Here is a 23,641-nt window from a genome sequence, read left to right on the forward strand (position 1 = left end):
AGTTCTTTATATTTAGTAGATATATTAGTAGATTTTTTTTTAAATATATATAAAGGTATTAAAAAAGATATAGAATAAAGAAAAGTATCTTTTATATATAAAGCTTTATATAATTCTTTTCTAGACTACTATTCTCTATACTATAGTTTACTTATATAAATATTATTTATATTTTATAGTAGTATAGTACTATAATTTAATATTACTCTAGATCTAAAGTTTATCTATACTACTTAGACTTTTATCTATCTACTTCTATAGCTAAGAAAAAAGCTATATTACGTTATACTCTAACTTCTACTCTTTCTACTAAGAGCTTTCTCTTAGAAAGCTTCTATATTAACTTTTAAAAATATTTTAATATTTCTATAGCTTTATAGCTTACCTATTACTACTTCTAAGTCTACTTCTAAGTATACTAAAAAAGCCTCTATTACTATTACTTTTTATAAGTATATTATTATTATTAAAGTACTATATCTATAGTAAATATTATAAAGAAAGTTTTTTTAATTTCTATAGTTATATATAATAAGTATAAAGTATTTAGAAAATATACTTATAATAAGATTACTATATAGAGTTACTAACTATATATTATTACTCTACTCTATATTAATACTTTACTATAATAGCCTAGATAGCTATTAGTAATATTTAATTAATATAAAGTAGTTAGTCTATTATAAGTACGTATATAGTAAATATTATATTAGTAGTAGTAGTATAAGTATAAGTATTATAGTAAGTTATAAATTAAAACTTATATTTAAGATTTTTAAGTTTGCTATTAAGTCTAAGATAGTAATATATTATTATAAAATTACGTAATTATAGAATTATATAATTATTTAATATTAAATAAAGTACGCTATAGTCTTTATCTCTTAGGTCTAGAAAGACTAATAGAGCTATAAATTATAAAGTAATAAAATACTAAAATATATAGTAAGTAAAATTATACTTTTATATACATACTTTATATTCTTTATCTTTTTCTTTATTTATATCTTATAGCTTTAAATATAAAATTAAGTTATAAATAGCTTTATTTATAGAAATTAAAATAGCTATTATATACTAGTATTAAGTAGTTATAAAAATTCTTAGCTTAAGTAATAATAAATAAACTAAAAAAAATAGTATATTTAAAGTTTACTATTAGTATAATAATACTTTTAAATAGAAAGTAGCTATATTAGTAGTTTACTATTATAGTTACTTTTAAGAATAAAACTTTAATAAAGTAATTAGTTTTATTAGTTTAAGTTATATTATATTAATATCTAATATTTAAATATAGTAAGATATTAATAATATAGATATTAGTTAATATTAGACTTTCTTTCTTAGTAAGACTTAAAAAGTAATATATTATTAGTTTATATAGAAATCTTAGTACTAATAGTAATATATACTAAGTATATTTTAATTTAAAATCTTTATATAGTTTTAGAGTAACTTTAAAAGTAAAGTATTATTTAATATCTTTCTACTAAATAAAATTTATAAAATTAAATATTAAATACTAATTATATTACTATAGTAATATATACTAAATAATTCTTAATTCTATTTAGTAGCTTTAAAAGTAACTAGCTTAAAGTCTTTTAATATCTTTTAATATCTATAAATATTATTTTACTATAAAGATAACTAAATTAGACTTAAAATACTAGTAATATTACTTTTAAGATAAATAGTAATTTTATTATTAGATTCTACTTAAAATAAAAGATTTTAGTATAAGAACTTAAAATAGGTAAGCTTTAGTAAAATACTAGATGTAGAAAGAGAAAGAGTTGCAGGTAGCTGCAGAATGTCGCGCACGTTGATGCCAGGAGCGGCGTTCGTTTGGTGTCGATCCAGACCAGACGCTAATTGCAGAAGCTAAGTAGCTCGGAACCCCACCTGCTGGTCCTCACCTATGTTCCTGCATATCGCGATTCTTTAATTACAGCGACCCGATCATGTCGAAAAAGGTAAGCTGTTATTAGCAGATGTGTTGTCGCTGAGACGCACGCTAAGCCACACGCAGGGAAGCGACACGCCTTCTTCCATTCGGATCCGCGAGAATCAGCGGCGCTCGCGTAATCAGCGGAAAGAGCTCATCCAGGACCTGCAGCGACGCGTGCAGGAATATGAAGCCAAAGGCATCGCCGCTACTCAAGAGATGCAACGCGCAGCCCGCAAGGTTGCAGAGGAAAATGCGCGTCTGAAGAGTTTGCTGGCCAGTCGTGGCGTATCGCACGACGAAGTGGACGCGTATCTACGATCCTTTGATGCGCCAAGCGCACCAAGTCTCTCTGCTGCCGCGCTGTATGCTCAGCCAGCGATGCGACCTCAGGTCTCACTTACTCCCGCGCAAAGTCCTGTCGGATACGCGACCTATCCTGTCTCTCAGTCTGTTGTGCGATCTCCGGTTCAAGTTCCTGAGCCAGCCCCTGCACAGACCCCAATCCAGCAGCGGCCGCACCAGCCAATTCAACATCATGCACAGTCTTTCCCAGACACCCACCATGTTCGTCAGACAGTGGTAGGAGCCATTCAAGACGCAGCATGTATGTCCGAGAGAGCGAATGACACGACCAACTCGCCGTCTACTGCTGCGCATGAGCCTGTTGCCATGGTAGACCAGGAGAAGTCATCTTGCTGCAAACCACCCGAGACACGAGGAGCCTTCGATTCTCGGATAACAGAAAGCTCAATGACCGATCAAAGCGTAGCCTCGTCCCGCAGCGTCGCGGAAGACGATGGCTGTCCTAACACTACGAGTTGTTTTTGTCCACCCACATCTGCGCCTCAAGGGAAGTCGCTCGACAATGGTTTGCTAATATCATGCGAGACCGCTGCCACCATCATATCGGAAATGCGTGGCGACGGTGATAGACATCGGATACGGGCGAGTCTGGGCTGTCAGGGAGACCAGGAATGCAGTGTCAAGAATACGCTTGTTCTAGAGCTTATGGATGAGAGGTAGCTTGAACCGATACAAAAGATTGTAGTCTTGGTCCTGCTCTTGTGCAACGTCTGCTCACACGCGCAAGCAACTTCCTTTTGAGGCTGACAAATGACGTCACGCCGCGTGGCAGCTCGTCACAACCTCGTTACCCCATAATCTTTCAACACTCGCAGTCTCGACAGCCTCCACTTACTGAAACTCTTGACAATGGCGCACAAGAATGCCAATGCGAAAGTGCTTTGCTCCTATCTCATCGCGTCATCAGGTGCTGACAACCTTCCAAGTCTACAAACGACGAGCGGGTGCGCAACAATCAGCGTCGCAGTCGCGCTCGGCGCAAAGCATACGTTGCCGAACTTGAAACGAAGCTCCGCGAATCTGAAAACGGATGTAGTCAAGACTCTACGACAGCAGAGCTCGCGAGAGCTACTCAGGAGGTTCAATCGCTCAAAAAGCTGTTGTATACGTTAGGGCTTGACGAAGCATTCCTCGAGGCTTTCTCGAGAGCCCAGCATCTCGCAACACAGTTATCAAGCAACCTAGAGAGCATCACCCACATCGGAAGTACGCCTGAAACATCTTTTCAACATATTAAATCTCTATCGATCAGCGAGGTAGGCTCATACATCGCAAATGTCACCATAATTTGACGAGGCTAGTTGGACACAAGCTCTATTGTCCCCTGCCAAAAGCAAGCACATGAGCTTTATTCACCATTCGGTGCGGAGATAGACATACAGAATGCGGATATACAACTGAACCTAGTAGATTCGTATGCGATGGACGCGTCGCCACCATGGGAATCGCGTGATATGCCTGCTTTCATGACTCCTCTAGCACACACCAATGGAGGTCTAAGTTTATTGAGCCCGATTCAGGAAAACTCGACTGACTTTCCGCCAGCATCGAACGGACTACCAGCGCAACTTTCAGTTTCGACAACGCTTTGTACAACCGCTTTCTCCCTCGTGCTTGCACAAAATCCCGACGGCCACAGCTCAGAATATCTGGACAAGAAGCTAAGGGCGGGCTACCGATTCAGCACGTCTCCGTTGGAAGGTTGTCGCATACAAAATCATGTCTTGTTGGAGGTTCTTGCAGAGATTGCATGAGCGTTGATCTAAGCATGCATGCTATCGGTCGAGGGCATTTTGGCGACGTTTCACCCTCCGTAGCTGAAACATGAATCCACTAGCCACTACATATGAAAGACCTGCAAAGATCTGAGTATGAAGATACTCACGGGAGGATGAAGACCGTCTGAGCTTGAGTGCGATTCCCTCGGAAACTGCTTCAGTTCGTTAAGGCTCCTCTCGACCTTGAGAACGAGGCGCATACCTGTTGCTGGGATGATGACTGCTGCCCAGGATAGGGAGAGCAACGACTGCAGGTTCTTGATGCCTGCGACTTCGACGCAAAGCGGGCCAATGGTCTGGTTGGGGTAAGTGGTCAGTGGAGCTGTTTGAAGTTCATCTCGGTTGCGATCTCCACTTACCATCCAGAATACACCAACGATCGCGCCGCAGAGGATGGCAAAGAATACCGTTAGTGCGTAGGACGTAGCAGGCAGCCAGAATGCAAAGCATGAGACACCGCACAGCAAGGTCAATGCTCCTGCCGTATCTATCCTGCTCCATTGATCACTCAGGATACCGATGATTGGACGCCCGATCGCTGTCCCGACGTTCAAGAGGCCGATTATATCTGTAGCTTGGGGTCGCGAGAGGCCTATCGATAGTGCAAAATCGGAGAGTGAAAAGAGGAGGACGATGTATCCCAGCATGCTGATGAAGACCCATGCAAGCAGCAATATTACTTCGTAGCGGCGCAGGAGTTTGGTATCGAAGCCTAGTTGGGATGGCCGAATGGCCTTGTTCCTGTCGCGTATGAAGACCGTCGCAGTAAGATTGGCCACGAAAGCGATGATGCCCGTGATGCGCAAGGCCCAACTAATGCTGAATCTCTGAATGATGGCCTCGGTACCCCAAGTGAAGGCTGCGCCGCCGACACCAGACCCTGCTGCACTAATTCCGTTGGCCAGGCTTCGTTTCCGATCAAACCATTGCGACAGGACTGGAAGGCAGGGAATGTATAAGAAGCCAATTCCGCAACCGATTAGAACGCCCTGCGAGAGGTGAAGCTGCCAAATTCGTGTTGCGAATGAGGCAGCGATGAAGCCGCCGAGCTGCAAGACCAGGCCGCAGCACATGACAACATGGGTTCCGAATTTGCGACAGAAGACTGTCACGAAGGGTGCCACGAGCATGGCAATGGCAAAGTTGAAGCCGCCGATAAACGCATAATCCCAGGTAGAGGCTTCGGGGAAGATGTCGTCGGCTAGGTAGTGCGATAGATAGATGCCATAGGCCTGAAGGTTGTCAACATGATGCACGGTGGAGAGGAAGTATCTTCCGAATAAGCGACCTTGACTCACTGATACGGTACCCCATGTAAAGCAATTGATAGTAAAGCACGCTGCTACACAGACCCAGCCGTAGCCGCCATCGGGAGGCGTATGCTCTGCATTGGTAGTGTGCTCTCCTACGATTGACTCATTGAGCGTCAGTGGCGGTGACACCTCGCTGTGCAGTCCGGGGCTGCTGTGTTGTTTCATCATCATTGCGGCAATCGACTAGGAGCATGGTACCTTGTGCTCCAGCCGACGCCACTATATATGCGCGTAGGAGATATGTCACTTGCATTTGCGGGGTGTCACCACTCACGGATGATCGACAGCACTAGTCCAGAACCGGTCGAGGGCTGTTGATACACACAGAACCTGCGTTATACTACCATACTACCACACTGTATGTCAGACTCTATTTTTGGTGCGATACTGTTTTTACATTCAAGTGAGGTTCGGGTCAATTCGAAGGCCCCGCGTTAGTTGACAAAGCCGCATGCTGCGTGTCTGGGGCAGGCTTATTAGCTTCCTTTGCTTGCTTCGCCCGCTTCTCTTCCCTCTCACTGAACCTGTCGCCGAAGAAGTCGAAATGAGGGCGCATCACAATGGTGTATTTGACGAACTCCTCCATGCAGTCGACAAGTCGATCCCTGTTTCCGCTGGGCATCAGCCTGCTGCCGGCATCCTCCTCTGTGAACTGCTTATATGCCATGGGTATGGAGCTCTGGTTCGGTATGACGAACATGCGCATCCATCGACCAAGTATTCGCAGGGCGTTGACCGTGTTGAAGGACTGCGAACCGCCGTTCACTTGTGCGATTCCGAGGGTACGGCCCTGGGTCGGACGAACAGAGCCGGTGGAGAGTGGTATCCAATCGATCTGGTTCTTGAAAACGGCCGTCTGAAAGAAGAAGTCTATCAGTATGAGATTCACCAAGCATGTGGAGTTTCAGGACGTCAACTTACGAGAGTCCCATGCTGCTCAGGACATATCCATATATGCCCATCGCTCCACTTACTCAGTTCGCGTAACTCTTGCACTTTGGGATGTGTGTGTTGTACATCGTCCTTGACAGGTAGGCCAGTGGGGTCGTACATGCGAACGTCGCAGCCAAGGCGGAAAAGTATTCGACTCGCCTCGTACGACAGCAAGCGCGAGTAAGATCTGCCCTGTGTCAGTGTTTTTCCCTGACAGCACCCATGAGACATCTTGCTGACAAATTCGTACCTTGATCGCATGCTTCCGTGCAGGACTACCACCTTAAGCCTCTCATCTCCGCGTTGGAGCAATTGTGTGTCCACCATCTTCAGTGCAGTGCTGAGTTCTAATTGAGCCACCCAATCGTCCTCAGCATCTTTCCCCTCAAGTATGAATGGCCGGTAAGCCTTTCGAATTTCCACATCGTCTTCAGAAGGTGGTATCGCCAATGAGCGACCTTGATACGCGGGATCGATGTCGAGTTCAGTTCGTGCACGTTCGGCCGAGGTATTGTTCAGATCTCCGTTCGGTATCGTTGCCATTGTACGTGCGAATTGAAAGGAGGTGCGCAGAGGTCTGGAGGTGATGGTGCTGCGAACACCGATACTGAGGATTGAGCGGTAGATTTTCATGAGCTAGCGCATGTGGATGGATGCGTACGAAGTGCGTCGAGATGTGAAAGTGAAATCGCATCGAGCTGCTAGCAAACTGGCAATACGTTCCTGCAAAGGTAACTTCGGAATACCGTTTATAGACGCGCAGGTAGCGGCGACACGAGAGTGCCTGGGAAAACACGTCATGGTTAACAGGCATGTCACTCCACATGTCCGATTCGTCGAGATTTCACGGACCCTGCGTCCCGACCCCGGAGCCTCACTTGGAATGCGATGGCTTCCAAATACTGTCCAAACTCCATGTCTGATGCACCTTAGCAACTGCATGGTGCAGGTCCGCACCGCTTGCTCCCATCAGCGACCATGCACTCCACTTAGTCGTCAGGAGTTGTAGTATGTCAGTTATGTGGTGTCAATGGATGGGAATTGACATGCATTGCATATAGAGTGTGATGGAGTTGAACACTATGCCCATAGAACATGGAGGAGACGGTGTTGGTGTGCTTACACCTGGTGGGAAGTGCTGTAGTGGGGATAACGGTCGAGCACGTGGAGGGGTAGCTGGAATGCTTGGCGACGTTTTCGCTCCTAGACCCCTGCAAACGTCGTCATGTTGAAAGTCATGACTGAGTACCTTATCAACACACCACAACTAAGCAGCAACATGGAGTACGACACCTTCTCAGCACGTGAGTATACGCGAGCCTATACAGGCCAATTCATGACTAATCAGCATCAGCGCAGTACAGCACCAACGACGCGACGTCGTTTGCCCACACTTCGGCGCGCTCGCGATGGCCCATCATCATCACCCAAGGCATTGACGACGTGCACCGCTCTCTGCACGACACCAAAGACGAGACGGCCATCACAGAAGGCAAACAGGTTGTCGCAGAACTCGCCAAGCTGAAGTACGAGCTGCAGCACGACCGCGAGCTCACTCCAATTCCCGATGATGGCGAGCGCGACATCGAGTCATACAACAAGGAACTGGCAGCAAGAGGCAGCCCCAAGTGGCACAACGTGTCTTGGCTGTATGCAGAGTGCTATCTGTACAGGTATGTAGACCTAAATCGCTCAATGGCACGTGCTAATGGCCATAGGCAGACGCATCGCAAGCATCTTTAAGCAGACCACCAAATGGCGCTCGTACGACATCTTCGCTCGCCAGAAGATGGAAACCTTCAAATCCTCCCGCCCCGCCGTCGTCGAACTCGCCGCGCGCTACAAAGACATTGTCACCGAGCTGGAGCAGAAGAAGACGATCAAGGGCGCAGAGTCGCAGGAGCAGCTCGAGGCCGCCGAGAAGGTCCTGTTCACCGAGATGTGCGAGATCTGTCTCTGGGGCAATGCGACGGATCTGTCCTTGTTGACCAACCTGTCATACGAGGATATCCAGAAGTTGCAGGGCTCTGAGGCGCGCAAGAACTCTGAGAAGAACATCCTGGTCAACGACCTAGACAAGGCATTCGAGGTGCTCACAAGGGCGCAGAAAGAGGGCAAGAAGGAACGCCGCGTCGACATTGTGCTTGACAACGCTGGATTTGAGCTCTTCGTCGATCTCATCCTCGCTGGATATCTGATCGCCTCTGGCCTGGCGACGAACGTCGTGTTCCACCCCAAGAACATCCCGTGGTTCGTTTCAGACGTTCTACCAGCCGATTTCGGTGCACTCCTGATGGCACTAGCCGACCCACAGAGCTTCTACAGCGCGCTATCGGAAGACGAGAAGCACGCTGGCAAGCAGTCCGTACCGCTGTCTGAGACAGAGAGCGCGAATCTGCAATTCCTCTTCCAGCATTGGAGTGGTCTCCACGCAGAAGGCCAATTGATGATGCGACCAAACGACTTCTGGACTGCAGGCGGCAGCTACTGGCGACTTCCCAAGAGCGAGCCGGATTTGTACGAGGACCTCAAGGAAAGTGAGCTCGTCATCTTCAAGGGCGATCTCAACTATCGCAAGCTAACTGCTGATGTGAGTGCCCTCTTCCACATTTGTTCCGCGCATTACTGACCATCACTAGGCTGCCTGGGCTCCCACCACACCCTTCACCGAAGCTATCGGACCAATGGGCCCTGGCTCAGGTCTGCGAGTCCTCGCGCTCCGCACGTGCAAAGCCGACGTCGTCGTCGGATTAAAGGACGGAGAAGACGAGCGCATAAAAGCATCGGAGGGGGGCGGCGGAGACAGTGGGGCGAGAAAGTGGGCTTGGAGTGGCAAGTGGGCTGTTGTCCAATTTTCGGACGGAAAGGCCTAGTCGACCAAGGATATCTGAAGTTATGGACATGTTTGAGTGTGGATAGACTATAGACATTAAACTTAGATATGACAGAAGAAAAGTAAGTACATGACATGATTGAGCGCCGGGCCCTGTCGGCCCCAGGCCGCGATGAACTTTTTAGTAGACGCCTCTCCTGATGTCGGAGGCGATCTGTTGAAGCTCCTCAACCGTCGGTGGTTGCTTGTTGCCCTTCAACAGTTTGATCTTGGAAAGGCTCTCCATCTCTTTGATCTTCCTTGCGACGAGGCCATTTTTAGCAGGCCGTGTTTTCGGAATACCTCGTTGCTGAAGGTGCCCCTCTAAGCTGGGTCTGCCGCTGGTTGGTTGCTGGGCAGGGCGTGCCCTATCTCTATGGAGTACATCTGCACGTGCAATAGGCTGGTCGTGCGTCTGTCTGAGCTGTCCACGAGGTTGCGAGACTTCTGCTTTCGCCGCTGAATGTCCTAGAGCCCTCAGATCTGTTACAAGTCAATGTTGGGTCGAGGTGATGGGAGTAGACTGCGACATACCATGCAGGAGTTTGTGACCATCTGGCTCACTTCCTCGCCATTGTCCATTGTCACGCTTAGCCCACAGCCTCCTCATCGCGTCAAGCTCAAGATGATACTCTAGAGCGCCGGAGACTGGAATGCTACTGCATATTGCTACCATGTCCAGCGTTTGGCTGTGCACTTCGGCGTCTGCATTAGCCTTCACGAGTACAACCTCTAGCGTGCTTAAGGGTTCTCTCGGTTGGGGTGGAGGTGAGTCTCCGCGGCAAACAAACTCCAATGAGTCAGGACGCTTCGCAGATCGGAAGCTGAGCTTGCGACGGAGGATCTTCGGCCCCGCTGGACTTGCTGAGCGACTCCGTTCTGTTGGTTGAGTTGGAGAACTGTCCTGGCCGGTGATGAGGGTGGTCACTGAGCGCAGAGAATCGATCACGATGCTAGCGTCTTCCTGTGCATCCTTCTTTCTCTTAGTTACGCTGCGTACAACTGTAGCTTCTACGCTAGGAACTGGAAGCTGGATACGGATATTCGCAGCACGGGAGAGTGCCGACCTGACCATGTGAGGTGGCGTACTGCTCGTCCAGCACCCCCAATGTTTGCCAATATCCTTCTCGCCGCTGGCATTGGCTCCACCAATGTCAGATAGGTCGATGAGAAATAGGCTGTCGCGATAGAGTATGTCTAGTCCAAGCTCGCGCGCCTGCTTACATACCATCAATGCCGGATGCATCATAAAAGATCGGATGTCGATGGTGCTCGGGCCATGGCGGTGCCGGCGTCGTGGCTGGGGTGTGATACGCGACTGGTATGGTGTGATGGAGACCGCGCGTTCTTCAGCGAAAACGTATGACAATATGTGATTGACTATCGCCTGGGGAAGTTGAAGAAAGGAACGCGTCGGCTCTGGTCGACCACTGGAAGCTTTTGTCGTAGGCGCTGTGCTACTCAAAGCGCTGGCGGAAGTAACGTTGGTGGCGTAAGACTCTGCTGTCGAGTTCGATGAGGCTGAAGATCGATCCGATTCGTCGACTAGTGATTCGTCAAGCATTATCATACACTCTATCGTGTGCGCATCCCACTTGTCGTCAAGGCTTTGGAATGCCGCTGAGGAAGGTATCGGCTCTTTTGCCATGACGCGTCGAGGCTTTGCGTTCACATTGCAATGACGCGATGATGCAGCCTTCGGTGGTGGTAACGGCTTGTTCTGACCGGGGAACAAGTCCTGCATGTACTTTTTGGTCGTAGCATATGCTTTGGGGTCGAGTGCGTAGTTCGCAAAGTCAACGCTGAATCGAGGGTCTGGAAGCTGAAGTGCGAGTATCGAACGGGGCGTAACCTGCGCCATAATGGTGAAAGCCTCCTGCCTGTTGTCGTTGAAGGGCTATAAATTGCTAAATGAGTGACGGTGATGGTGATAACCAGAGAAGAAGAAGAACAACAACGAGTGGACGAAAGCCTGCGCCACTAGATATGAAGGTAACGACAGAGTCAGAGTCCAGCTCTCAATGGTGAACGATCGACGTAACCTCTTTCGCATCCCTTCTATATTTAATAGGCAGATTTAGTTATCGTGTATCTTGTGTGTGTTACAGGAGTTATAAGTAGCTTATTATTAATAGGTTATTATAGTACTATAAAATAGAATAGAATAAGACTAGAGTTTAAGATTTTTGTATATAAAGAGGTTAGAAACTTACTATAAGTTAAAGAAGAGTATAGAAGCTTTGTCTTTGTAATACTTCTTTCTCTCTTATATACAATATAATAGTACACCTTCTACTCTAGTCTATTATTACCTTTATGCAGAACTTAAATAACTTTATTATTACTATTACTACTCTTATCCTCTCTAATATTATTACTATAGCCTCTCTAACTAAAGAATAAGCTCTTAAGCTTTTAGCAATTTTATAAGCTCTCTAGTATTTTCTCTACGTAGGCATACGTACTAAGAAGTTACGTAGCTTAAGAATATATAGCTACTACTTAGATACTCTATTAGGTAAGTAACGCTACTACATTCTTTATAAGTTATGCTAACATCTTAGGCCTTATACTAATAGCCTAAACCTTTATCTAAAATAAGTAGGCAATAGTATATAGGCTATTAACTTAGATAAAATACTTAGCATACTAGTCTACTTATAGAGAGTAGCTGCTTATATATTAGAACTACCTTAGTAGTAATAAAGAACGCTTTAATAGAATAAATACTATGCTTACTCTATATAACGTAGAGGTGCTGCTGTAGATAGACGCATAAGCTGCTTAAATAATAATACTAAAGAAGATGTAGAATATTAGATAGACAATAGACAATAAAACATATAAACATTTATATTGTAGATAAAGCGTTTAGAGCGTGTGTGACGTGTATACAATCGACGTGATCATCAACGAAGCTGGAGAAGACGATAACTCCATTCTTAACCCACATTAGATGGCGATCACACCTCTTACCCTGTCTTCTTCCCATGTACAGACAGACCCATGGCTAGCAGGTTCAAAAGCCGTTACGAAAACGGCCCGGGCACAGATGTGATGTAACCGTATGTCCTTAATCTTTGGAGGCGACGTGAGGCCTGATCCTTTACCTTGATCCCATTCGCTCGATGTAAATTCTACCCACAAACATTTCTAATGGCGCTACTAGGGTATCTTGATCAATTGATAATTGCCGTTGATAAGGCTCCGTCGCGTGGTCGAGATCAAGGTACATTACTCAAATGCGTGCAGCTGTAAAGGAGCGGGAAGGGCCTGAGGCTTCATCCGAGACTCAGAACGTTCGAGCGTCAATGCAGAACGAAAACCTGAAACCTGACGTACCAGATTCGGCAGATCGACATGGCTGGGAACTCATTGCGAAGTGGAGACGATGCGCGAACGCGACCGTGTGCAGGCAAGCGTTTGCTGCCTCAGTGGGTGGGGATGAGGCTGTCCAGAACGCACAAGCGACGTGCAATGTTTCATGCCTTGGGCATTGACGAGACCCATGGCGATGGGCGGCTGAAGAGGTAGCCGAGATGCACCGACCGCATATAGAGATGAGATATACTGGAATTGCCGAAGCCTACTATGAAGCTAGTCGCGTAAAAGAGCTCGCCCACGCTCCTCTGCTGCAGGTACTGTTAAGATCGTGCAGGATGAAGGAAACTTGGAAGCCGCCCATAGCGAGTTGAGCTAGCGCCTGTCACGCCAAGCCCCCGTTGTTTTCGAGGCCTGAGGCCTTCCGTCCGGCCCCACATGCGCGTCACGACTATGCACCTCGCCTCGTCGGGTTTGCCTTCAAAGTCGCGTCTTCTCCCTTGACACATCACTACAATATGCGCCCGATGCCAGGCCAAGCTGCAGAGGGACTCACCATCGTCTGGGCTGCCTTTACATCCGTGTCTGTGGCGAATTGAGAATTTGCACCAGGGCGAGTGGCCCCTACCCATTGCATAGTTTCTTAATGTCCCATCCAGTATTGGAAACAGTCGACAAACCCCCCAGCCACTGTCCGGATAAGCCCGGGAAGGCTTTCGCATATCAAGCCAAATCAGCACGCATCGCACGACCATACGCATCGACAAAACATCGTCGAGTCCGGGGCCCTGGTCCACGTCCAAGAAGGACACACTGCGGCGCCAGCATCATCAATATTATAGCCACTCAACATAAGTAAAGGTGTTTGTATATCTCAATGGGTCACTCGATGGGCTTACAAGTCAGTGCCCCAGCCTCCCCGTTCATGCAAAGCGTTGATATGGGCCATGATTGCCATGGTCAAATCCAAACACACTACCTGCAGGACCGTCAAGCTTCTATAGATCACTCCTTGTTAAGACACCGATCTCCATATAACGACTCCATCAGGATACATCGTCCGGATTTTCGAATCATGAAGACTTTTGCGCTCTTTCCAGCGCTTGAGCACCTTGCACGCGCGAGGAGTCCTGTCAGGAAACGCGGTAATCGCCGTGAACCCGCTCATCCGGGCTGATGATGGTCAGTTTCACATACCAGTGACTCTGAAGAATCACCCGATATCGGACGGTTCTTGACTTTGCGAGATTGTGATTATGCATGCGCTGTCGGAACAGAGAATGATCATCTTAGACGTGCGAATCGATCCTGTTCAAGTTCGTCTTCAAGGGAGTGATCGTCATTGGCGATACCTTGGTCATGGCATCTGCGCTCGGCGCTGGAATGAATGTTACTCATCAAATTTCTGCACACATACTGCAGCGCAAACTCCATCAGAAATATACGTATGAAGCGTTCGCTCGTGATCATGCATTTTACAAGTCTACGGGTCGATCACTAATCTCCATATTCACCGGCATCGGCTTAGACAACTACTTACTTTCCGAGGCGATGTCTCGAATGAGCCTGCGTACTTCATCGTCGTTCATTCGTTCCACTCCCAACAACTTGTTGTCATCCAACTGCTCCCAGCGTAGCGCAGGGACTGTGCCAGCAGACCATCGAATCATATCACCGATGACCTCCATGTCGATCTTTCCCGCCATCATGGCCTCAGTCGCGGCCTTGAGCTTTTGATCCATGTCTTGGCTCGACTCCTCCCAGCCATCGCTACCCAGGGTCTCCTTCGCCAGTGCTACCATCTGCTTTTGACTCTTGATCACGCTCGAGATGTAGAAAGAGCGGTTCTCGGTCTCCTCCGCCTTCTTTAGTACGTTGGCGACGGCAGTACTGATCGAAGAAAGCATCGTCCAAGCCATCGGAATCATTCCATCGTTCATGTATTGAACCTTCTTGCTGCGAATGTCGATGTTGATGAACCCAGTCCGAAGGTTCCAATCAAGGAAAGCTCCATTGGATATGGTAGTGTATGTGATCTTGCCTTTCGCGGCCAGATCCTTGATGTGCTGGTAAGCCTGATTCTTCCCGTGGTGAAAGAGCGGCGATCTCGCTACGGGGTCCTCAGGGTCGATACTGAACTCGCCCATCACTATACGATACACTCCCGCGGAGACCGCAGCTTCGATGATTCGTCCCTGGAGAGTCGGATCGGGACCAGATGTCGTATCCACGATGGCATCGTGGCCACGAAGGGCTTCGGCAATTGCCGCGACTGAGTTAGTGTCAACGACCTTGACTAAGACGCCAGCGGGGAACTTCTGCCCCTCCTTCCGAGCAATAACGGTAACAGTGAACTTGGCTTCAAGAAGACCCTTCAAGACTTCAGCTCCAAGACTGCCGGTCGCCTGTACCTTGTCAGTAGACCGTCTTCTCCTGCCACTCGTGGCTATGAACTTACACCTGCAATTGCGACATTCGTGATATTGCTGGACATGATTGGTGTGCTTGGTGTCGATATTATGGAGGGTATGGTTTGATAGCGTGGTGGTGGTGTAGGCGATTCTGTTGTTCTGGTGGCTCGATGAGGTCTTTTCTGGTTCTGAGAAGCAGGCTGTGGCGATACCTATATACATCATCTCGACATCGGAAACTAAGTGAAGTCAACCAAACGTGCGCAGATACCTAATCATCCTAGATTCGTCCGGATTGCAAAGCATGGCATCAACAGCTTCGCGTTTTCGGTCGTAACTCAGTCAGCCTCAACTTAAGAGTGCCACAATAAGTCCGGTACGCTAGTCGTGCGACGGGACGGCAGGTGCCATACTTCCGTTCCGTCGCATCTCTCGCGGTCCCGTCTGGCTGACACCTGGAAATCGCCTACGACATTAATTCCAGCCACGAAATCAAGGTGCTATCTCGGGCGGAAGACGTACCGCAGTAGGGCGGGGTTTGAGTCCCCGAGATGTCCACGGGCCTGTTAGGTAAACGCCGACTAAAGCAAGCTAGACCTCGGCACAAGCGCTAACATCGGCGAAGGCCAACGATAAGACAGTTTACATCAAGGCGTGGTTTTTCTTTCGCGCGACAGACACAGAACGCTAACCAGAGCTGACTCGCACCAAGAAAGTGATAGCTACCTGGGTATCAACCGGCAACTGATCAAAAGCGACATCACCCCCAGGATTCCTGAGACTACTCTGCTACTACTACATCAAGCAATGGAGTAAGCATCTGCTTTCCAGATTTAGCTGCCATGGCTAACCAGAACAGGAATAGCCATGCCTCGAACGGTGAAGCCCCATATTACGACCTAGGGGAATACCGACGAGATGCCCAAACGACATCTCACGAAGCGCAAGCGTGGTTCGCTCGTGGTCTTGTATGGTGCTACTCATTCAACCATGAAGCAGCCATGCAGTGTTTTGAGGCGGCGACCGTACATGATGCGAGTTGCGCATTAGCCTACTGGGGTATTGCTTACGCTGTTGGCCCGAACTACAACAAATCATGGCGCATGTTCACACCGGAAGATCGCACAAAGTCCATTGAAAAGATACTGCGCGCCTTGTCGCAAGCCAACGACGCCGCGGCCACTGCCTCGCCTGTAGAGAAAGCACTCATCACGGCCCTCAACGCTCGCTTCCCCGGGAGTATCACAGATGTTCCAGACGACCTATCGGCGTTCAATTATGCCTATGCAAAAGCTATGCGCTCGGTCTACGAAGAGTACGAGGAAGATCTCGACGTGGTCGCACTATTCGCCGATGCCGTCATGTGCACCCGTCCGCGTCAGCTCTGGGACCTCAACACCGGAAAGACTACAGGCACAGATGTGGATGAGGCAAGAGCCGCACTAGAGAGGGGCCTGGCACGTTCTGATGGTCTCAAACACCCAGGTCTGTGTCATCTGTACATCCACATGATGGAGATGTCGCCTTTCCCCGAAGTGGCTTTGCCCGCGGCTGACAGTCTGCGACGACTTGTACCTGATGGCTCTCACATGCAACACATGGCCACACACATCGACACAGCCTGTGGCGACTACCGTCGCTCTGTCGATTCGAACTTTGACGCTATACGTGCGGACGACAAATACTTCGGGAGTGGGGCCAAAGCAGCTCTCATCTACAACGCGTATCGATCGCATAACATCCACGCTATGGCCTACTCTGCCATGATGTCTGGTCAGTCTCGGGACGCTCTCTATGCTGCGACACGGATGTCTGAAGTATTGACTCTGGAGTTCATGTCGATCAAAACGCCACGAATGGTAGACTGGACCGAGTGGCAACTTGTAACGCTGCCTCACGTCTTGATTAGATTTGGTCGCTGGGAGGAGATTCTCGAGCTCCCGGAGCCGGTAGATCCGGTTTTACTCTGCGTCTACAAAGCGACAATCCATTATGCCAAAGGGATTGCTTTCGCAGTACTTGGGAGGATAGATGAGGTAGGCCAGGCAAGAGACGCTTTCGAAAAGACCCGTCAGTCCGTACCAGAGGACCGTATGTACAGTCCCTCCTCTCCAGCAGAACCCATTTTAGCTGTAGCGTCGGCCATGCTGGAGGGCGAGTTGGAGTATCGCAAGGGTAATCACTCTCAGGCATTCTCCGTCTTACGACACGGCATTAAGTTGGAGGATAACCTCGCCTACGCTGATCCGCCACTCTGGATGCAACCCGTTCGCCACGCTCTGAGCGCACTCCTTCTGGAGCAAGGCCAGTCTGAGGAAGCCGAACTGCTTTATCTAGAAGACTTGGGATACAGTGATAGCCAGCCTCGTCGGAAAGCGCGCATCAACAACGTTTGGGGACTACATGGTCTTTATGAATGTTTCATGCGGAATGGAAAGCAGGAGAAGGCCAAGAGCATACGCCTCCAGCGTGACATTGCCGTGGCTTCCGCTGACATTTCCATCGAGTCCTCATGTTTTTGTCGACTGTCAGCGTCAAGCAGTGAGCAAAGCTGTCATTCTACATAGATAGCAACTTGCCGGATCGGATGAGTGGAACACTGATGCTATTTCTGTTCCTTTCGTCGATAAATCTATGGCGTGGCGCTGTCAATATCAAACTTCGGTTCTCAATCGCTTGGCATGCGTGAAACATATGCAAATACTGCTCTACGATGTTTATGATCACGACGTAAGACTTCATGCAGAGTTGATGGCACAGATGAATAACACTGGGTAGCATTCCAGTAGGCTTTCTTTATAGTGATTGAATCCGACACCGTCATCCATCTTCGACAATCACTTTCCGTCCAAGAACTGCAGCTCCTCGGCTGTAGAAGTGCGACCCAACACCTCGTTCCGCTGCGGGAAGCGCCCAAACCGACGAAGTGCGTCCAGCTTGCTTTCACAGATGCTAGTAATAACACCCTTCAGCTTCCCAAAATCGCTCCTTCGTTTGAGAAGCACGTCGCGGTACTGGGCGAATTTACCGTCCCATCCCTCGACATCCCTCTCTAACAGCCTCTCATAGTCACGGAACATGTCAAAGTGTGCTTTGTGTAACGATTCTGCTACTGCCAGGCTCTCGCAATGTTCCATCGGCATGTAAAACCAGAATCTGTATGCCAGTCGGAAGCGAACTTCTGAATCCATGGGGGCACCGGAGTCAATCGCTTTGGAAGCCACTTCCAAAGCCAGACTATCGAAAACGGTGAAGGCTACACGAGCTTGAGCACCTCGGAAGCAGTTTCTTGGGAGTTGGTCAAGCAATATGATCAGACTGATCCAGTGCATAGGCTTGGATGGCTTTGCTGCTGCTATGATGTCCGCTCCGTTTGGTTCTAGGACCTGAATGAGTTTGAGCAATCCGCCAAACTTATCCCTGGGGCTAAGTGAGCTTTTGTTCGCGGGAAATTATCTAGGATAAGCTGAGTACTTACATGCATTCCCGGTCGAAAGCATCATTCTGTGAGAACCATGGCGCCGAGTCCTCGATGCTAGGGCTGATGATGTGGTCGTGGTCTTGGAGATGACGAAACCAAAAGGTTGAGATCTCATCAAGTTTGGCATGCAACAGGTCGTTTTCAAGAGATAGCTGCGGCATGGCTGCAAGGTTATGGCAGCAAGAGTTGTGAAGTAGCTTGGTCGTATGAAGATATGTGGGGTGGGAAGGCAATCCGGGTATTCTCAACACAGACACGTACTTTACTCAGTCCATGACCTATTGCACGACGCGTGATGCCAAGCTGATATGTCAACACAGTTCGACTACATTCGTCCGCTGCCGTAGAACTCGTCCGAAATTGCAAGAGGTCGTCTTGGCTTCTATCGGTGTTCGCTGCGGACTTAACCATCTTTCAAGGTCATGTTTAGATCTAGTCGGCCCGTTTACCGGCACCGCTAAGACGAACGTACTTCCGTTCCGTACTGCTAACTGGGTACGCTACATTACCGTTTCTGGAGTCTGTCGACAGATTTGGTAATACTAGACTTGCGACTACGGGTGTTGCCGTCCCCGACTTCGTAAGCAGACTGTCCCAAAGTCGACTTGTTGACTTTCAAACTCTACTCCACGACCAGAGACCCCGGATTTACCACCAGAGTACGAAATACTACATCACGCGCGGTTCATCGAATGAGCCACGCTCGTATCATAAGTAATCGCGATCCACTGCGTTTGCTGGGCATTAGTCAAGGCCTGCGCGAACGAGGAGAAGGTTCGTCCGCTTCATCGACGCGAGACGCGAGACGAAGAGTAGCATAAAAGTCTGTTAGAGAAATGAACTATGCGTAGGAGCGCAGGCTCAGTATATAGATCGTTGCAATGACATCCTTTGTGTCCATCACATCTCTTCTCAATCTTCTGCTTGTACTACGTACCAACCTCGATCGGCTTTCTCTTTCAATCAGCTCGAACAAAATGCTATCAACCCGAGCATTCTCAGCTCTGGTGGTGGGCTTCCTGTCATCCAGCTCGTTGGCTTTACGAACACGTCAGTCCGAGGTACCTACAGACCTTGTACAGCGTGGTCTCGCAGCCATTGGCATCAACTCCAACACGTCCGATGTACGCAATGTGAGGATCAGTGGCTCTCAATTCCGCACCAAGTCTATAGTCACAACGATAGCCCTGGATGGTATGGACCAAACAGTCGTCCCATATGGTAGCCAGACGATCACGTATTCGTACGAGACAGGCAGTCTGAAGCAGCGCATTGACAAGGTTTCTGGCTTAGGGAGTAGGTCTTCTCTCTTGATACCGTTTGATGGGAAGCTGACTTTGAGATCCTAGCTCTTTGGATGTTTGCCCGACCTGAACTCGAACCTATGAACTACTCTGTAGTAGTACAAGGTGGTGATGACGCGTTTGCTGCTGTGGTCAGGGGAAGCTATGCGCTTTTTGACCCGACGGCTGCTCCAGAAGGCTACTTGGATGGTACTACGTCCACTGAGATATTTGTATCAAAGTCTGACGATCAACAGGATATCTCGCGGCGTATATGATCTCCGATGGTCAAAAGTGGGATCCGTTGCTGCTCAGCAAGATATCTGCAAATGATTCCACCCTCCGTTTCGAGCCGGTGGAAGGAGACTTACTACTTCCAGCAGGTTGGTCATCACCTACTTTGCTTTTCACAACCTTTCTAACTCGGCCGTTAGTGTTTGACCAAGCACTGAACATGTCAATCATCTTCAACCCCGACACTTACCTACCCTTCGCTATCCGCACATACGAAGACCATCCCTTTTTCGGTCCTTCGACGAACGATCTCCGAGTATACGACTTTATCTCGGTTAACGGCCTCATGATACCCCGTCATTACAAGACCATATACAACAACCAGCGCTTATGCATCGACTTCCTTGCAGACGACATATCGGTCAACACTGAAGTCGAGCCATCGCTCTTCGATGTCCCAGCCGAACGCGGCGAACTGAGCATTCCCGTTGTTGACCCCGCCCTGACTGCTGAGATCGGTGAGAAGTACACGAATTACATCTGGTTCGGTCGGAACAACTTCACAGTCGAGTCGCTCAGTGGATCGCAACCGTACGCAGATCTACCCGGCGTTTGGGTCGTCCGACCACCTGGTGTATCCGCGTACCGCCAGATCCTGCTTGAAACTGACACCTATGTTGCTGTTCTGGATGCTCCTGCTGAGATCGTGGCGGTCTTGCTCGAATGGGTCAGGATCAACATTGGAAAGCCAGTGTCGCAGGTGTGGGTAAGTCAGCGATCTTAATCCGCCTAATTACTACTCTGATGAGCTTTGCTAACATTGCATAGCCTACGCATCATCATCACGACCACGCTTTCGGTGTCAAGGGCTACGTCCAGAACGGAGCGGAAATCGTCTGTCCTAAGATGGCTGAGTCGTACTACGCCGATATCCCCGGCGCCAAGTTCGAAACCTTTGAGTACGTTATCGTCTATGCCCACCACCAGGCCAAGCGCTAATTTGCTCTAGACGCGGAGCGCCGCACATCATGGAGACCAACGGTTTCAGGGCCACGTTCATCCACATTGAAGGCAGCATTCATGCCCAAGACCATAGTGTCGCCGTTATTATGCCTGCTTGTCCTACCGAGGACAGCACAGTCGTTGTCTTTGATGCCGATCATGTCACCCAAGCGCAGTTGATGGCAACACACAACGACCATAACGAGATTGCTCAACTGGTCAACGCTATGGTGAAGCACCGGGTAGCGAAGTCAGCGGTGTAAGTTACCAAAATACGCTCCCGAAACGTGGTCACTAATTCTCGGTACGCAGTCTAGTCTCTGTTCACGGTGACTTGGCCAACATGACTGATGTCTATGACGGGATTGGTTACTTGTTTCCCGACTATACGCCATTTGACTTTGAGTACCGCGGCGACAATTGTACCGTTTGATGAGGAAAGCGAGGAAGGCGACTGCGACTACCTTGCAACGTCGCCTTCTTTGCCTGTGCAATCAGCTGTGCGAGTAGCTACGTCGTCCAATGCAGCAATGGAAGGTCATGTCGAGAAGGTGTCGCCTTTGAGCAGACAGGGTGGTTGTATTGATTGAATCTGGGCCATTACTACCGAGAGGGATAGGCTCTGAGACTAAGTGAGAGGACGCCTTGATACTTAGAATCTGTCGCGGTGAGGTATCCGCATGGAAGCATGAGCGATGGAGGAATGACATGCCAGGTGTTCGGTCGCTACTCAAGCAAGCTTTTAAACTCCACTGCGTGGCACTTCGCATGTAGTTCGGTGCTCTCGTGATATGTCTTATCTCAATCTTCCAGTCTTGGATCCTTTCTATTCCTCTCGCTCATTCTTTCACTCATCTGTGTGATCTCCTCGGACGCGTTACTCTCAATCTTCTGAGATCTTTGATCCAACTACAGATATGTCAGTAAATGACTGCGATAGGATTACCGTAATACTCACCCAATGAACAGCCGCAGTCACGCCAAAGAACGCAAAGACGACCACGATCATCGCGATATACCCTTTCTTCCAGTACGGCGCATCGCTTGCTGGATAGAGTGCAATACCCCAGAAAGTGTACAATATCGACTGCACCATACTCATGATGTACAGCGTGACCGATCGAGAAGCGTCATCACCACTGCGTTGAGAGATCACGCTAGCCCATCCGTAGAGAATGGGGTTGACGATGTACGAGGTACCGGCCAAGTAGAATGCGAAGAAAGTTCCAGCGGTCGGAAGATTGGGTACCAACAACAGGATTGAGACTAGAAGCTGCAGAGCGCCAGCTAGTATAACCATCGGTATGCGGCGATTAGTCATGTCGATAACGTAGCCGGCCCCAACGTTGGAGACAATAGACACGGCCTGTATGCCTAACGGGTAGGTCGTAGTCGCATACGAGGAGAATTTCTCGCTGTTTGCTTTCATCCAGAGCAAGAATAGACCTTGCAGAACGATGGCTTCCAATGCGCAGGCTACTACTGAGTAGAGAGTAAAGATGTAAATGTCCGGTTTGGCTAACAGTCTCTTAACAAGGGATTTGAGACTGATGTCATGGCTCCAATCTTTCTTCGGTGGCAGGCGACCTATTGCTAGCTGAATTTCCTCTTTGCTGAGATAGGGGGCATCTGTAGACTCCGGCAAGTTGGGGAAGAACATGAGTCCGAAGATGCCGAAGGGGATTCCCATTGCACCGTCTGAAAGCGATTAGTGGCGATGGTCTACCTCAAGAGGTGGACGTACTGATAATAAACACCCATTGCCATCCTTGAAGCGAAGTCTGTCCATGCAGACTCTCGTTCATCGCAGTCATCATCACACCAGCGAACATGCTGCCAATCTGCCCAATAGCCGTAAAGATGGCTGTACGTTTGGCAATTTCCAAAGGCTTATACCAGCTACCAAGGATATAGATGGTGCCGCTATAGAGACTTGATTCGAAGAAGCCCTGGAAGAACCGGACTACGCATAGCTGGGCGTAGGTTTTGCATGCCGCAGAGCACATCGTTAGGCCGGACCACACTAGCAGGGTAAAGGGCAGCCAGAACCGGGGCGCGACTTTCTGAAGGATGAGGGCATGGGGTATTTGACCAACACAGCTGCCCGCAGTAAACATGGCAAGCAGAATGCTGTATTGGTCGCCCTCGAGTCCGAGAGACTCCTTCAATCCAGACACGTAGGCATTGGCGAAAGCGCTGCGATCAAGGTAATTGAAGAAGTATGCAGCGCAGCAATACACCTGGAGTACCATTAACTGCCGTCATGTCAAAGGCATTTTCTTCCCACCAGTATAAAGCAATCTGCGGTTGGTTAGATGCGCAACGTGGGGATCTGACGGGTCGTTCCGACGTACCGAGCTTGCGAACCAGTCGCCTTTCGAGATCTACCATGTTGTCTAAGCGTGTGTAACCAGACCGATCATGGTGAGAGCGAAGCATAGCTATTGCATTCATCTGAACTCATGCAGGGACTGCGCGATGTGGAGGTCATGGTGACGGTACCTTGCTGGCCACAAACGAGCCAATCACATGGCCGATTTTGCTAAGCATGAGCAAGTTTCCATTATCGTAAGAGAGGGTCTTGCGGCAGCCAAGTCGCAAGATTTCGGGGGCGACTATCGTGACCCATCGACCACGCTTGCCTGGAATAGAAACAGGGTTCCTAGCTTTGTTGTGGCGCAGCTACGGGCGGG

General features: G+C 48.7%; 9 protein-coding genes across 9 annotated transcripts; 3 read left to right on the forward strand and 6 right to left on the reverse strand.

Moving 5' to 3' along the window:
* Nucleotides 1-4,095: 4,095 nt before the first annotated feature.
* On the reverse strand, nt 4,096-5,579 carry J4E83_009344 (uncharacterized protein; the record flags this gene model as incomplete). Its single annotated transcript, XM_049336233.1, has 4 exons — nt 4,096-4,250; nt 4,301-4,394; nt 4,458-5,330; nt 5,397-5,579. The coding sequence occupies 4 exons, from the start codon at nt 5,577-5,579 to the stop codon at nt 4,096-4,098; spliced, it is 1,305 nt and encodes a 434-aa protein (XP_049184557.1).
* A 247-nt stretch (nt 5,580-5,826) lies between these two features.
* On the reverse strand, nt 5,827-6,887 carry J4E83_009345 (uncharacterized protein; the record flags this gene model as incomplete). Its single annotated transcript, XM_049336234.1, has 3 exons — nt 5,827-6,267; nt 6,333-6,531; nt 6,595-6,887. The coding sequence occupies 3 exons, from the start codon at nt 6,885-6,887 to the stop codon at nt 5,827-5,829; spliced, it is 933 nt and encodes a 310-aa protein (XP_049184558.1).
* A 736-nt stretch (nt 6,888-7,623) lies between these two features.
* Nucleotides 7,624-9,217, forward strand: J4E83_009346 (uncharacterized protein; the record flags this gene model as incomplete). Its single annotated transcript, XM_049336235.1, has 4 exons — nt 7,624-7,648; nt 7,699-8,017; nt 8,067-8,934; nt 8,984-9,217. 4 exons carry the CDS (start codon nt 7,624-7,626, stop codon nt 9,215-9,217), a joined length of 1,446 nt encoding a protein of 481 aa, XP_049184559.1.
* Nucleotides 9,218-9,358: 141 nt separating this feature from the next.
* J4E83_009347 (uncharacterized protein) lies at nt 9,359-11,077 on the reverse strand (the record flags this gene model as incomplete). The annotated part of the gene is made up of 2 exons (XM_049336236.1): nt 9,359-9,699; nt 9,751-11,077. 2 exons carry the CDS (start codon nt 11,075-11,077, stop codon nt 9,359-9,361), a joined length of 1,668 nt encoding a protein of 555 aa, XP_049184560.1.
* Nucleotides 11,078-14,069: 2,992 nt separating this feature from the next.
* Nucleotides 14,070-15,031, reverse strand: J4E83_009348 (uncharacterized protein; the record flags this gene model as incomplete). The annotated part of the gene is made up of 2 exons (XM_049336237.1): nt 14,070-14,942; nt 14,996-15,031. The coding sequence occupies 2 exons, from the start codon at nt 15,029-15,031 to the stop codon at nt 14,070-14,072; spliced, it is 909 nt and encodes a 302-aa protein (XP_049184561.1).
* A 724-nt stretch (nt 15,032-15,755) lies between these two features.
* J4E83_009349 (uncharacterized protein) lies at nt 15,756-17,515 on the forward strand (the record flags this gene model as incomplete). The annotated part of the gene is made up of 2 exons (XM_049336238.1): nt 15,756-15,760; nt 15,808-17,515. 2 exons carry the CDS (start codon nt 15,756-15,758, stop codon nt 17,513-17,515), a joined length of 1,713 nt encoding a protein of 570 aa, XP_049184562.1.
* Nucleotides 17,516-17,785: 270 nt separating this feature from the next.
* J4E83_009350 (uncharacterized protein) lies at nt 17,786-18,590 on the reverse strand (the record flags this gene model as incomplete). The annotated part of the gene is made up of 2 exons (XM_049336239.1): nt 17,786-18,368; nt 18,427-18,590. The coding sequence occupies 2 exons, from the start codon at nt 18,588-18,590 to the stop codon at nt 17,786-17,788; spliced, it is 747 nt and encodes a 248-aa protein (XP_049184563.1).
* Nucleotides 18,591-19,406: 816 nt separating this feature from the next.
* On the forward strand, nt 19,407-21,211 carry J4E83_009351 (uncharacterized protein; the record flags this gene model as incomplete). Its single annotated transcript, XM_049336240.1, has 5 exons — nt 19,407-19,725; nt 19,779-19,922; nt 19,970-20,712; nt 20,775-20,905; nt 20,956-21,211. 5 exons carry the CDS (start codon nt 19,407-19,409, stop codon nt 21,209-21,211), a joined length of 1,593 nt encoding a protein of 530 aa, XP_049184564.1.
* A 538-nt stretch (nt 21,212-21,749) lies between these two features.
* Nucleotides 21,750-23,339, reverse strand: J4E83_009352 (uncharacterized protein; the record flags this gene model as incomplete). Its single annotated transcript, XM_049336241.1, has 5 exons — nt 21,750-21,857; nt 21,907-22,646; nt 22,693-23,188; nt 23,236-23,249; nt 23,303-23,339. 5 exons carry the CDS (start codon nt 23,337-23,339, stop codon nt 21,750-21,752), a joined length of 1,395 nt encoding a protein of 464 aa, XP_049184565.1.
* Nucleotides 23,340-23,641: the final 302 nt, after the last annotated feature.

The sequence above is a fragment of the Alternaria metachromatica genome, assembly GCF_023757995.1.
Source record: "Alternaria metachromatica strain BMP 0045 chromosome Unknown scaffold_32, whole genome shotgun sequence".
Taxonomy (NCBI): Eukaryota; Fungi; Ascomycota; class Dothideomycetes; order Pleosporales; family Pleosporaceae; genus Alternaria; species Alternaria metachromatica.